Genomic DNA, 14,046 nt, shown 5'->3' with positions numbered 1-14,046 from the left:
TAGTTGTACGTATAAACACGAGAGAGACAGAGAGGATTTGAAACGAAGGACTAAAGGTCAAACTTAAACTTTGGTCGGAAGTTTGAAAAGCCCGTCTTCCCTCTCAGGTCCCTCCATTTTCCTTTTTTCTGCCTTGTCCAAAAAAGATTCCTCTACGTCCCCCTTTCACACCGCCCCCCAAAGTTCCCCGCCCCCCCCCCCCCTCCTACTCCTCAGTCGCCACAATATATACAAAAAATAGCAAAAAAAGGAAGAAGCAAAGAAACGACCCCTCCCTTGTTGTTTATGGCTTTTACCTTCTCCTCCTCCTCTTTATTTTGTATACCTGCCTGTAGCAGTACCGGTGGACTACTTAGCAGTGAACTTCATTTTGAAAAATAGATGGCACGTTGCGGTCAGCATTTTGTTTTTCGTGCTGTGCTTTGTTTTTTTTGGTGGTGGGGGTTGGTGTGTGAGCGCGTCCTTACCTAATATAATTGAGCGCGCGCGCACACGAAATTGATCAACAAATTTGATGCATTGATATATTTCCTCTCCGCCTGCCTTCTATCGTTTCGGGGAAAAAAAAGATATATTTTCTCTCCGCAGTCAGTCCCCAGAGAGAGATGAGATGGAGAGATATTCGAGATTGGATGGAGAGGTGATGGTCAAAGCAAGGAAGGAAGGACATACGGGAGTTGACCTTTCGAACAATGACAAAAGTGACGCAGGCTTACTAATTCTTATTGATCAAGGAATGGATGGGTTGCCGCTCCACCGGGCCGGGAACTCCCTTTTTTTCTTTTTTGGACAGAAATTCTCGATCCCCCAACTGCCCAAAACCTCTTCACACTGAGACTTACTCTTTGATTGATGGGAAGCGTATGGTTTACGAGGGTGACTGGTGCTTGTGGGTCCCGTCCTAGAGGATTGATTACACTTGGCTCTACCGCCTTTGAAAAACAGGATGATGATGCAGAAGCAGACTTCCCGTCATACTGTATGTATGATTATACGGCGTACTATGTGGTAAGGTCCAGAGAGGCCAGATGTCCATCCGTTCGATTTCTCCTCCCGACTCCTTGCTTCAGAAGATGTCCTTACTTGAGTTGATCCGTCTCTCTATACGCTGCTGCTTCTACCAAATATCTTTCTTGCTGCATTTCTTCTGTCCGACTCTGATCCTTTCCTTTACAACCAGCCCACATTGTTGCCATGACGAGACGACACCACCGTTATTATTTAAATCCCTCTGATCAATAACTGGGCACTTCCCACTCCTGCTCTTCTTCCAGCATAGCGTCCGAGTAACCTATGCCTGGCTCTAACTAAAACCCATCCATCCAGCTCCTTTTGCGCTTGTCTATCAGACCCTCCAACGAAACCTGCTACTCTGATGGTAATCCTGTCTCTTGCCAAAATCCCAAAATAAGTAACAAACGCGCGCAGTTTCCCCTTTTTGTTGCCCCACTAATGAACGCTAACCATTGTTCAAGGTAACTAACTGTGTGTGTGTTACTATATTCAAGATTCAGATCCAAGCATACAAGGAAAGAAAACAGCCTGCCCTTTTTCCAGTGCTATCCCCGCAAGCAGCTTGTTACCAGGAGCGAGCCCAATCTTTAAGAAGAAAAGTAATAACTGATGGAAGGTAGCCTATAATTCACAACACGAAAAGCAAACAACTGTCCTTTTCGCAGCTAAAGCATAATTTTTACATTCGTATCTCCACACTTTATGTAGCAAATACAGAGTGTCTTACGATTGGAAGTGAGAGACACGTGGACATTTTTTTCAACGGCAGAATAAGTAACAAAATTCTTGGCTTTCATACATCAACATGCTGGACAACTACACAGCTGTTGTTGGCCCAGGTTGACTACCCCATGCAGACCTCTGTGCAATTGGAGTTCACTGACAAGGATTGGATCTGAAGGCTTCTTAACCAGCATGGTGTAGAGTGCTTGCGGAAAATGCGTCTCTTTTTCTCCCTAATATACTTAAACTTCCCAATTCCAGGTACCTATGCATTTTCCAACAGAGGTACTGTGGGTGGACCATACGAATATCTCCATTCCCCACAAGCCAAGCACCTCTCAACCTCAACACTGTTGTCTAGAGTGCAAAACTTACAAGACCAAACCTTTGACTTTGTTCCATTGCTTGCGCATTTCTTCGTTCCACAAGCTTCACAAATAAGAGCCGGGGGCTGTAAAATTTAAATCTGGAAAGTGAGTACCTAATTAATGAAACAAAGAGGCAAAAGGTCGAGGTGGACTGGTCTTGAGATGAATTTATATCCGTTCCATTAACGAAGAGATATGGTTGTCATGTAAGAACCTACGCAGACACTATCAGATGCATTTTTGTTTTTCTTATTTTTCTATTTTTGCATTTAAGCTCTGGATAGACAGATATCCAACAACTGGAAAAAAAAAAGACATTTACAGCCATTAGCATGTAAATTAAAATTACACGGCAGTTTCTAGAAAATTGATTGGAGAAAACTCCATGGCTCTGCAGTACAGGAAAAAGCAATGGGCACATTTACCTGATTTATTAAGGTGCAAGTGCTGCACTGCCACGACAACTGAAGATCTTTAGTACCACTGCTTTGAGCGTTGCCAAGATTTGACATCAGATCAGATTCATTATCGCGCACAGTAGAGGATTGAGAACTTTCAGAAGATCCTTCACTTTCTGCAGATTTGGAACCACACCACACATCATCATGTAATCTCCTTTCTGCAGCCATAGCAGCAGCTTGTATTGGGCTCAGGGCGGCCTTAATGCTACTGTCACCACCAAGTCGCATTGGTCCAGATGGCAAAATAGCTGCACGCCGAGCTCTATTTTCTGCAGCTGCCAATGCAGACTGCCGGAGTGATGACAAAGGAGGCTGACGGGAAAAGCCACCCAGTCGTCTACCAGGGAGATCAAATCCTTGCCCAGTGCCTGTAATTCCCTTAGCCATAAGATCTTCACATTCCTGAAAATTGTTAATTAGGTAAATCAGTTGTAGGGGAATTATCTAGCAAGTCAATTGAAGGAAAAACTAACAATCGACACTCATATTGAGACTACGGAACTACATATTGAACTGCAAAATGGAAAATCAAGCCAGGTGTCACCCCTCCCACAAACCTCCCCACCATTCCCCCCCCCCCCCAAAAAAAAAAAACCAAAAAAGGTAACTCCCAGCCTGCCAAAACCTAAAGGAAGGTGCCAGGACATCACGAAAAGAAATTCCCATTTATGACAAAATAGGAGAACTTCAGCCAAAAAAAAAAGGTTCAGAGTTGGATCTTTCCCAGTACTAACATAAACATATGAAAGAATGGTAATTGAAACCAGCTCTCACCGTCCTCTCCCACCCCACCCCACCCCAAAAAATAAATAAATAAATAAAATTTTGCACTCCTGCCATTCCGAAACCCAGACAGCAGGAAAGAAATTTCCAATTGTGCAAATACTTACTAGGAGTACTTAAGGGAGAAGCAGTTTCAAGTTGGAATTTTCACTTTACTAAGATAAACGACCACCTTTCTAATTTCATCCAAAAGGTTGTAAAAATCGGCATTGTGGGGACCATATTGATTGTGGCAGAGCTCATGAAGCATGGTATCAAGAATCTGATCATATGGGAAGAAATCCAACTCATTGTTCGGTCGGCGCAATCTCAGCTTAACTTCTGCACCCCCTCCTATATTAAGACCTAAAAGAGACGGATTTGCTGGGCTGCAAACCAAATTCTTTTGATCAGCAAAGTGGCACAACAAATGCTGAAAATGCCTTGAACTGGAGATGTGAATGTGGAAAAGTAAAGCAAAATCATTACCAGAATTCAGAAAGAACTTTGACTTTCCAATTCCGTTTGCGCATAATGGGTTGCACCTGTTTAGCTACTCTTTCAAGAATTTGCCTGGCCTCATTTTCTCGAGTCCTCCTTAAAGGTTTGACTTCCCAGACCTTGTTAAGGTCGTTCAAATCCATGTGAAATGGGAAAATCTTAACCAAGATCATAACAAGTAAGATTCCATCAATTCTAAAACAAAAAAATTCATGATATCCAATTCTGAAGACCTAGAGAAATGCTGTTTATATTAAATCCATCCTTGTCCAGGAAGTCTTCAATTGACAAGCCAAGCTTACAGATCCAAGACATGAATCCTCAAAAATGCAATATCTTAACAATTACAAAAATTAAATTTCTAGAGGAAAGATTTCCATAATGACATTAGGCATTGGATTGACTGAATTTCCGTCCACTACAAAGTTGTTAATGACTATACTATGAGAACTGTGTTTCACAAAAGAGTTAATACTTCTTCATTTGCAACTATCAGGAAAGCAGAGTGTACTTGCCACATATCTATCCGTATAAGAAAAGATGCAACCAGATCACAGTATGAAATTCAATTGGATGCTACCAGATCAAGGCATGAACTCAATTACCTCCCGAAAGCGTACAATCAATTGGTCAATTAACTCAATGTATTGGTTCAATCATTTGGTAACAATATGGCAGTGCGTCTAGCACTAATTAGTGGTGTAAAGGCGCAGAATTGCTTCAGAACATGGGTCGAATAACTTCCAATTTCAGAGGCAAAATAAGTTATGTCTCTATATCCACAAAATTTGATCTTTCTACAGATACAGAGCGACAACATGGGCAGCCAGGATAATTTCCAATTTCCGAAGCAAACTCAGTATGTCCTCAATACCCATAAAATAGAGTATGATATCTCAACAGATAGAGTGATGAGTAGCATCCACGGCCACGAATTTAGAGGAAAACAAACATCGAAATATAAAACCCTAATCAAAAGTTTCCATCTTTTTTTAATGTTGTCCCTTTTTACTTATGATTTCTTAATCTTGTCCGTTGAACAACATAAAGATGAGAAATTGTGGTACAATTTTTAGTAGTAGGCAGCATTTAGAGAAAGGGGAGGGGAGAGCAAGAAAAAATTGAAAAAGGAAAATACCTGGACGAAGACAATTTTATTGCAGAACCAAAAGCTTCAGCTAAAGTGCCAATTGGTGTCTGTCCAGTCGACACATGAAATTCAAATCACCACCTACTTTTGGTGTACGAGGGTTGGAGTTCAAATGTATGTAGCTATGAATACCCAACACCCTTTCCCAACTCAGCCCTTTCTATTTTACTACTGGTCATTAGAAACCTGAACGTCTGCTCCGTCCTGTACAAAGGAAAAAAAAAAAAAAAAAAATCTTGTAACTGTACAAATTGTAGGCGAGCGGCTGGCCAAATATGATCCACACCGCAACTGTACTGTCGAGACAGGAACTCCGGCCACTGGATTGTTTTTTTACAATCGTGGACCTGTTTGCTAAATGATGGGCCTAGCCCAAACATTTTTGTTATTCCCTTTATTGCTCCCCCAGTCACCCTTCTTCTCTTTTCTTCTCTTGGAATAGGTATAACTTATTTTTTTTTTCGCTTTTTTCATTGGGTTTTAAGGTTGGGGGTGGAATTTAAATAGTCCTATGATATCACACGGGATCCTCAGTGCCACTTTTTCAGTGATAATTCAGTGTCACTTTTATATTTGTCATGTGCTATTTATTTAAATTTCTTCTACCATCACGTGATAAGTAGGATTGACACTAGATTTGGCACCGAATAGTGGCATAGAGGATCCCAACTGCTCCGAGTAGTGGCATAGAGGATCCCAACTGGATATCACACGGTACTAGTACGAGTCAGCACACCAACGACGTCGTTCTGAGAATATGATAATTTGGCCTTTCCTACGCCACCGAATCCGATACAATAGGCGGTGTGGTTCGTTCCCTGATGAGAGATGATGCTAACTAAACTAACTGAATTTCCCGCCAAAAACATACGTCTGCAGTGACTCTTTTCTCCACTCCCTAGTCCCTCCTCCCTCTGCTGCTTTTACCGGAATCCAACAACTCAAACAAAACCCACCGCCGCCCTTCCTCTCTGCCTCACCAACTGCTTTTCAAGAAACCCCCCCCCCCCTCTTCCAAAACAAAAAAAAAAACGACACCCAAGAAAAAGAAAAAAACATAAATAAATCCAATCTTTCTTCGTCACCAGGCAACAATGGCTAAACTTCCTTTCTCTTACTCTCCAATTCTGACGTTTTTAATGGTTGCCGCTTTCATTTCTTTGCCGAAATCACTTTCCCAGCAGAGTAATTCTCTCTCTCTCTCTGTCTCTCTGGATTCCTCATTTTTTACACCATCCAAGTTCTTTCAACTTTCTGATGAATCAGCCATTTTCCTGAAATAATTGACCTATGATGATTCACATTTTTGCCGTTTTTCAGGTCCAAGCTACATGGGTTTCGTGTTCAATGCCACGGAGATGCCATCGGAGGATTACTATGATTACATCATTGTTGGAGGAGGCACCGCCGGCTGTCCTCTGGCCGCCACATTGTCTGAGAATTTTCGAGTTCTTGTTCTAGAAAGAGGCGGTGTTCCTTATGGCATGCCTAATCTGATGACCCAAGAAGGTTTCCTCTCAACTCTCGTCGATCTTGATGCCACTGATTCCCCTGCTCAAGCTTTTACTTCTGAAGACGGTGTTCCCAACGCCAGAGGCCGAGTTCTTGGAGGCAGTAGCGCAATTAATGCTGGTTTCTACAGCAGAGCCGACCCGGATTTCTTCAGGAATTCACTAATCAACTGGGATCTTCGGGTGGTTAATCAATCCTATAAGTGGGTTGAGAAGGCCATTGTGTTCAGGCCTGAACTCAGGATCTGGCAATCTGCCATTAGGGATGGATTGCTGGAGGCTGGAATCGGTCCTTACAATGGGTTTGCTTTGGACCATGTTGTAGGCACCAAGATTGGGGGTTCCACTTTTGATAGCGCTGGTAGGAGGCACAGTGCTGCTGATCTTCTTAGCTATGCAAAGCCTTCTAATATTAAGGTGGCTGTATACGCTAGTGTTGAGAGGGTTCTTTTCGCTTCTTCACCGGCTTCTGCAGCTCCCAGACAATCAGCGATTGGGGTGGTATTCAGAGACAAGACGGGTCGGTTCCACCATGCAATGCTGCGGGAGATGGGAGAAGTTTTGCTTTCTGCAGGAGCTATTGGCAGCCCACAGCTTCTGCTCTTGAGTGGGATTGGACCAAGGCCTTATCTCTCCTCGTGGGGAATACCTGTAGTGCATCACCATCCTTACGTGGGTCAGTTCCTATATGACAATCCAAGAAATGGCATTTCCATTGTGCCCCCGGTGCCTCTTGAACAATCATTGATACAGGTGGTGGGAATTACCTCTTCTGGGGCTTATCTTGAAGCTGCCTCAAACGCTATTCCATTTGCTTCCCGTGCTCACAATTTTTTCTCTAGGACTCCGCCTTCTCCCGTCTATTTTACCGTTGCAACCTTGATGGAGAAGATTGTTGGACCCCTGTCAGCTGGTTCTCTCAGATTGGCTTCAACCGATGTCAGGGTGAACCCTATAGTAAGGTTCAATTACTTCAGTGACCCTGCTGATACTGAGAGATGCGTAAATGGGACGAGAAAGATTGCTGATGTACTTAGAAGCCGCTCCATGGAGGATTTCAAGTTCTCTCAGTTGTTTGGGGATCGAGATTTTAGGTACATAGGACCACCATTGCCTGTTGATCTATCGAACGACAGGCTGATGGGAGAGTTCTGTCGTCGAACGGTCAATACCATATGGCATTACCATGGCGGCTGCCTTGTAGGAAAGGTGGTTGACAGAAACTTCAGGGTTCTGGGAATTCAGGCACTTAGAGTTGTTGATGGTTCAATATTCACAGTGTCACCTGGAACTAATCCTCAAGCCACTCTTTTAATGCTGGGCCGGTGAGTTCAATGGTGATTGATTAAAAGAAACTGTTAAAAGACAGAGACTAATTTCCTGTTGTTGTGTTTCGACAGGTATGTTGGCATGAAGATTCTGAGGGAGCGAACGAGATAGAAGAAGCGCTTGACTTCATTTGCTGTTCGCATCGATCATTTCTATCTTCGCCAAGCTAAAAGCATTAGATAAATACTACTTTCTCTGCTGTTGTTTGTTGTTGTTGTATATTGGCTTTTCCGCTGACATCTGGTTTGGTTTTGTCAAAGGAGTACTTTTGAGATGGGTACTTTTGTTGATAATATGTTTTTCAAAAGTAAAAAAGAAATGCAAATTTAAGAAGTTGAAAGAGCTCATACGTTTGAATTTCGCAGCTCTTTGAAGTTTTTCAGCTTTTGATATTCAGGTTGATGATTCTTCTTTCGACGCCCGCTGTAACTCTTGTGTGAATTGTATCTTAGGATATGTAAAAGGTTGAGCTTTGTTGGCGACCCTGTAAACAGATAGAATAAATTACAAGAAAGAAAAATCTTTTTTGTTTTCCTTTTAAACCATTCAGTGGTTGGGAACTTGAACCATTAGGGTGGGAATAAGAATTGGTGGTGGTTGAGATTCCTTTGTCAATCGGCTAATGATGGATTCAGAATGCAGTTTTAGCCTCAGAAATTTTTTGTGTTCTGGCTCTGTTCCAAGTTCCAATTCTTCTAATTTAGCAACCAATTCCAAACAAACAATAGCATATTCCGTGCTTCTACATTCAACATTCTCCTATTTGCTGGACCTGATCGAATCAATCCTAGAGAAGTGGTTGCCCTTCCCCCCCCCCCCCCCCCCGGAGCTGGAAAGTTCAAATGGTTTGAAACTTTGAATTATGGAATAGTCTGGCAGTGGGCCACCCTTTCTGTTACTCCTCTGCTAGTGCAGTGCAGTGCTGGCTGGTCGGGTTGGGTGGTATGTATACTTAGAGCATTCAAGGCAATGTATAATGGGGGTATAATGCCCCCCATTATATCGAGCCGTGTCATGGAAATTACACGTACAATACTGATGATGCGCGTCAGTAAACGCATAACAACATCAGCAAACGCCCAAATATAGCCAAAATGAGACAGTATTTTACAACGGTCATTTTTTGAGCCAATCATTTTACAACGTCCTTTTTTTACAACGACTATATTTTAGCAACGGATAATTTATTTTACTTCCTATAAATACACAAAGTATTTTTTTTATTTCACCTCACAATCTTTTACTCCATTATGTCTCCTACTCCCTTATTCATTATTTTCAATCTCTTTACATAATTTTATAAATTTCATTATTTTATCATTATGGATGAGAATCTCAATAGTTTTAGAAATATGTTAAATAGTCCAAATATAGAAAATTCATCTGCTTCACAAAATCAAAACCACCAAATTTTTCAAAATTATCCAAATTTGCCAAATTATCCATTTTCAATTCCAAATTTACCCAATTCCAATCATCCATCAAATTTTCAAAATCCACCACATTTTCCATATCAAATTCCCATGTATCCGTCACCTAATTATTTTAATTCTTCTATGAGAAATCACTATACACCGGAGTATTATAACCTTGGTACGGGTTGTGGAGGCTCAACGACTCCGTCGGAGATAAGGAAGGATTTTGATTTCGCCGGTCAACAAGATAATGCAACACCAACGAAGTCAATTTCGGATTCTCAATTTCCGCCCTATTCAACACAACGTGAGGTAGAAAATATAAATTTCACAAATGAGGCGGTGGAAGAACCTGACGGTAAACGCGTTCCATGAAGTGTGGATGATGACAAATGCTTGCAAGTGCTTGACTCACAATTTCAAATTGCAGCATTGTGAGTAACTCCCAAAATGAAGAGAGTTTTTGGAAACGAGTCGTCGACTACTTCAATGAGAATTGAAAATCTGAACCACCATGAAAATATAAAGTAATGAAATCACAGTGACATTGGTTGAGTCGGATGGTTAATGAATTTAACCAATATTACAACAGATTGGTCGGCAAACATCATAGCGGGTGGAATGACGACCGGATCAAGCAACACGCACGTGAGCTATTTCATCAGAATAATAACAAGTATTTTTTACATGAACATATATGGGTGTTGTTGAAAAATGATTTGAAGTGGAAAGTAGAAACTCCTATGCAGCGTTCTTCAAAAGATAAGGACTGATGAAAGCGGGGCATACACTTCTTCATCCAATGCGGATTCAAAATTTTGGCATCGATGATAATGAAGCACGTGAAGTTCGCCCACCTGATCAAAAAGCATCAAAGAAGGGATGAGAGAAATGCAATAAGAAACTGGCATGATGATGATGAAGAACCAACGATCCCTGTGACTCAAGGTTTAGTAAAAAATTTTCACCATTATCTTCAAAGGAATGCAGAACTACGTGATCGGGAAGTACATCATCAACTTCGGTCGGATTTGGTCGAGCATATTTGGGAACGATTCGGAGGAAATAATAATGAAAAGTATTATTCGTTATATTATTATTTGTATTTTATTTAATTTTAATATTATGTCGTGGAGTTAAATTCAGTAGATAGTGTATTATTAATTAATAATGGATTATTATGCTATTTTCACGTTTGAGGTGTCACGTCAATAATTTATTTTTAAAAATAACTGTTTTTAAAATAATAAATTTATTTATTTATGGGTTATGAGTTGTGCATTATTAAAATAAAAGAGGAGATAGTGAAATACTAATGTGGCATGTGGATCAATGCTATTATACTCTGTGAGTGTAATAAAAAGAGGAGATAGTAAAATGCTGATGTGACACATGGATTATACCCGGAAGAATGTGTGTAAATCATTATGGATGCTATTAGTACTACTAACCAAATTGCAAAGACCTACATTATGATTATGATAATGATGATGATGACGACCAGCCAAGGCGCCGCCCGCTCCCAATAATTTTTTTTGGGAATGGTTGGTTGACTTTGATTTGTTCAAGTCATTTTTTGTGGTCCTATATGAGGAATACCTGTTCAATTATTGAAGAGTCCAAAACGTTGAAGAATGAAGAGTCCAAAAGTAGTTGAAGAATGAAAGAAGCTTGGCAGAACGTGATAGGCCGATGAGAGTATTATTGGTGTTTCAACTTTCAATTCATTTATTCCGGCCCGCCGGAGCAACCCCCCGAAAATAACAAGACATTCCATTCAATTGGGAAAGTGATACTCCATCACTACTGCTTACTACTTTTTTTCTTAAATTTTTAGAAGAAATAAGTTTCTTCTAACTTGAAATTGTTGGATGATAATTTTGTCACAAATAAGCTCTTAAACAAAAAATGCCTAGTTCAAGGGTTTCCGTCAATTTTGAGCGTTAAATATAGAAATTAGGGGCAAAACCTTTCAAACAAAAAAAAAAAAAAATTAACCCACTATTTGGTTAAAAAACCAACTATATTAAGTTAACTAATAATATGGAATTTAATGCTCTTCCTTGTCTTTCATCTTCCACCTTTTTCTAACCCTAATTTGATGAAATAATCAGTCAACGAGACTTTTTAGGTAATTTTCGTGGGTTGATTTTTTTATGTAGTCAATTTTACCCCTAATCCCATCACCTCTAATGGCTAAAATTGACAGAAATCCTTAAACTAAGCTTTTATTATTATTATTATTATTATTATTCAAATGCCTTTTTGTGACAATTTATAGTTAATGGGTCAAAATCATATAAAAGCAATAGTTTAGATGCTGTCCAAAAAATTTCCTCATCCTCAAATATCTTAGATCAAAACCCCCCACAATGCTCTGTTATACTAGCTTATCAAACTAATATGTGTTTTAGTTAATAACTTCTAGGCAAAGCTTAGTCAATAAATATCTAAAAATTTTGAAGCATTTCATTATAAATTTTGTTATATCTATCTATAATCATTTCTAACCATAACTCATCTAAAAACATACTGACTCTAAACATCGTAACTACTAAAGTAACAACCATTTGATGAGAAAAAGGTTGAAATACCACCATTTGCTTTAGTACTTAAAATTTTATATAAAATTATTTCATAAAAAAAGTATTTATGAATTGCACACATATGGTTTGTGATGTGACTAAGCATTAATATAATATAATATAATATATAAAGTGGGAGCAGGAGAGCTGGTGTAAACAATCCGATGTCACTTTTTAAAATTTCTTTTTTACTCTTCAAATAACTTTTCACCATTAATTCACTTCAACTCAATTACTAACATCACACAACCAATAAAATACATGTTTATTATTTAAACATAACCGTTTACACATAAATTGTTTGATTTTTTATATTGTTTTGTGTTATTTATTAATTTACTACCACTAGTTTTTGTTGTAAATAATGAATCTACTACATTCATTAGTTCCACAAAAAGATTTTTTTTTTTTTAGCAGTTGTACGTATCGAAAATAATTTGCGGGGAACAACAATTGCATCCTCAGGAAAGGGGTGGCGATCCTTCTACTCGTACACTTTGTGAGTGGAATCTGGCAGTTCCATCAATGCCGAAGAAGTTCGACGATAGCGTGTTAGTCTGGAAGACGAGACAACGACTTCAAGCTATCTGTCACTTCGATAACGATACAAACGTGCGCGGTAAAATGACGACGACGACGACTTCAAGTCTCCCTCCCCTTGCGTGCTTGTGGAGAAAATCCTTGGTGACCGATCCACAGCCAACAAACACTAGTGGGGACAGCCAAGTTCCAACGACAAAATACTGGCAGCAGAAAACAAGAAGCATGAGCATAATTGTGCTAGGTTTTGCCCCCACTTAATCAAGAAAATTATACACACACACACCTTTGCCTCCCTTGAAATTGAATCCAGTCAGTCGTTAACGATTAGTATTATATAACACCGACAAACCTTACCTTCATAGGCACCAGCGAAAGAGGATCGCCCGACTGCCCATGTTGCATCAATAATGTAATAGGGACAAACATCCATACAAGGCACAAACACACATGATGGAATAGGGAGCCTTATTGAACAAAGGAATAGTAAAGTTTTTGATTAAGACGAGGGTATCAAAATAACTTGTTGTGTTATCAGTTAGCTATTATAATAGAGAGTTGTAGGAATTATAATTGGAATGAAGTAGTAAAATTAATAATTTGAAATATTATTTGAATAGGGTATTATTTGAAATATTATTTGGAATAATTACTGTAGCACTTTTTGTGATGTGATGTATGTGAGATAAAAAGGTGGTTGGGAATATAAAAAGATGGGTTGGAAAATGTGTTTATGATGCAAGCGAAATATTATTTGGGATAAGTTTTGTATCCAAACACTCCCAATATTAATTTGTTGTGTTTAGATTGTATTTTTTTAGATTTTTTTTTTTTGTAGAAAAATTATCGTAATGATTTGATATATGTGAGACAAAAAGATGATTGAAAAATGTGTTCACAGAAAACGTAACAATTTTTCTTTAAAAAATGACTGTCCAAACAAGGTGCAACGAGGTGTTCCAAATTAATGGATGAGGGCATTTGAAATGTTGCAAAGAGTCAATTGTCATCTGTTACTTATTATAGAGTTATAGGAATTGATGATTTGTGTCATCGTTTACTTATTGTAGGAATTACAAAATCGTCGTCTTTTCGCTGCGAATTCATCCACGCTGCTCTTTCTTTTCGTTGTGTGTGTGTGTTTTTTTTTTCTTTTTAAATTTTGTCCCAGACTCAAATGATGCTGGAATTCAACAAATGTTTAAAGTGGAAAGCTGCAATAGTAAAATTTTGTCCCCGATTCCCGTCCACCAAATCCCTGCATATTCCCTCACTGCTCTTTCTCTCTCTATTATTTACCTAAAATCACACCAGTATTTATACATCCACCACACCTACTCAATTCTCGACTATGCATGCATACTACGTACGACTGGATTGATCGTCTCCAACAACCCCCTTCTTCTTCTTCTTTTTTTTTTTTTTTTTTTTTTTAGAGATTAGAAGAGGCAACCCACCCTCCGTCCCCACCCCAGCCCAAAAGCCAAACCCAAAAAAAACAAAAAAAAAAAAAAGAGAGAGAGAGAGAAAGAAATGCTAACACAGCAATCATACCACCAGTAGCACTCACTGCTCTACAGTCTACATACAATTAAAACACATAAACCCGGGCCCCGGGGGGGGGGGGGAGAGGGGCATTTGTGATGGCGGGCGTGGGGCAAATATTTATACGAGAAAGCTCACCATT

The 14,046-nt window shown here is 39.5% G+C and overlaps 2 protein-coding genes across 4 annotated transcripts; one reads left to right on the top strand and one right to left on the bottom strand.

Moving 5' to 3' along the window:
• Positions 1–1,600: 1,600 nt before the first annotated feature.
• LOC113742900 (DNA-dependent metalloprotease WSS1) lies at positions 1,601–5,212 on the bottom strand. 3 transcript variants are annotated; one of them, XM_072046837.1, is made up of 5 exons: positions 4,968–5,212; positions 3,818–3,987; positions 3,522–3,717; positions 2,531–2,968; positions 1,601–2,166 (listed from the first exon to the last, which is right to left on the bottom strand). In XM_072046837.1, the coding sequence occupies exons 2-5, from the start codon at positions 3,970–3,972 to the stop codon at positions 2,095–2,097; spliced, it is 861 nt and encodes a 286-aa protein (XP_071902938.1). In that variant the 5' UTR covers positions 3,973–3,987; positions 4,968–5,212; the 3' UTR covers positions 1,601–2,094. The 3 variants fall into 3 exon arrangements, with proteins under 3 accessions (XP_071902938.1, XP_027126717.1, XP_027126716.1); XM_027270916.2 differs by having other exon boundaries at positions 1,601–2,188; positions 3,818–3,948; XM_027270915.2 differs by having other exon boundaries at positions 1,601–2,188; positions 4,968–5,210.
• Positions 5,213–6,073: 861 nt separating this feature from the next.
• On the top strand, positions 6,074–8,404 carry LOC113742899 ((R)-mandelonitrile lyase-like). The gene is made up of 3 exons (XM_027270914.2): positions 6,074–6,164; positions 6,300–7,815; positions 7,891–8,404. Exons 1-3 carry the CDS (start codon positions 6,074–6,076, stop codon positions 7,928–7,930), a joined length of 1,647 nt encoding a protein of 548 aa, XP_027126715.2. The 3' UTR covers positions 7,931–8,404.
• Positions 8,405–14,046: the final 5,642 nt, after the last annotated feature.

The sequence above is a fragment of the Coffea arabica genome, chromosome 4e (genome assembly GCF_036785885.1).
Source record: "Coffea arabica cultivar ET-39 chromosome 4e, Coffea Arabica ET-39 HiFi, whole genome shotgun sequence".
NCBI lineage: Eukaryota > Viridiplantae > Streptophyta > Magnoliopsida > Gentianales > Rubiaceae > Coffea > Coffea arabica.
This window is presented reverse-complemented; position numbering and strand designations above follow the sequence as displayed.

Bases quoted from the DNA above. Each gene is read 5' to 3' on its own strand.
- LOC113742900 (XM_027270915.2), bottom strand. From the start codon at position 3,972: ATGGATTTGAACGACCTTAACAAGGTCTGGGAAGTCAAACCTTTAAGG. The intron at 2,969-3,521 runs GTGGTCGTTTAT...AACAATTTTCAG, and splicing joins TTTTGGATGAAATTAGAAAG to GAATGTGAAGATCTTATGGC. The intron at 2,189-2,530 runs GTAAATGTGCCC...TAAATTTTACAG, and splicing joins CTTGCACCTTAATAAATCAG to CCCCCGGCTCTTATTTGTGA.
- LOC113742899 (XM_027270914.2), top strand. From the start codon at position 6,074: ATGGCTAAACTTCCTTTCTCTTACTCTCCAATTCTGACGTTTTTAATG. The intron at 6,165-6,299 runs GTAATTCTCTCT...GCCGTTTTTCAG, and splicing joins GAAATCACTTTCCCAGCAGA to GTCCAAGCTACATGGGTTTC. The intron at 7,816-7,890 runs GTGAGTTCAATG...GTGTTTCGACAG, and splicing joins ACTCTTTTAATGCTGGGCCG to GTATGTTGGCATGAAGATTC.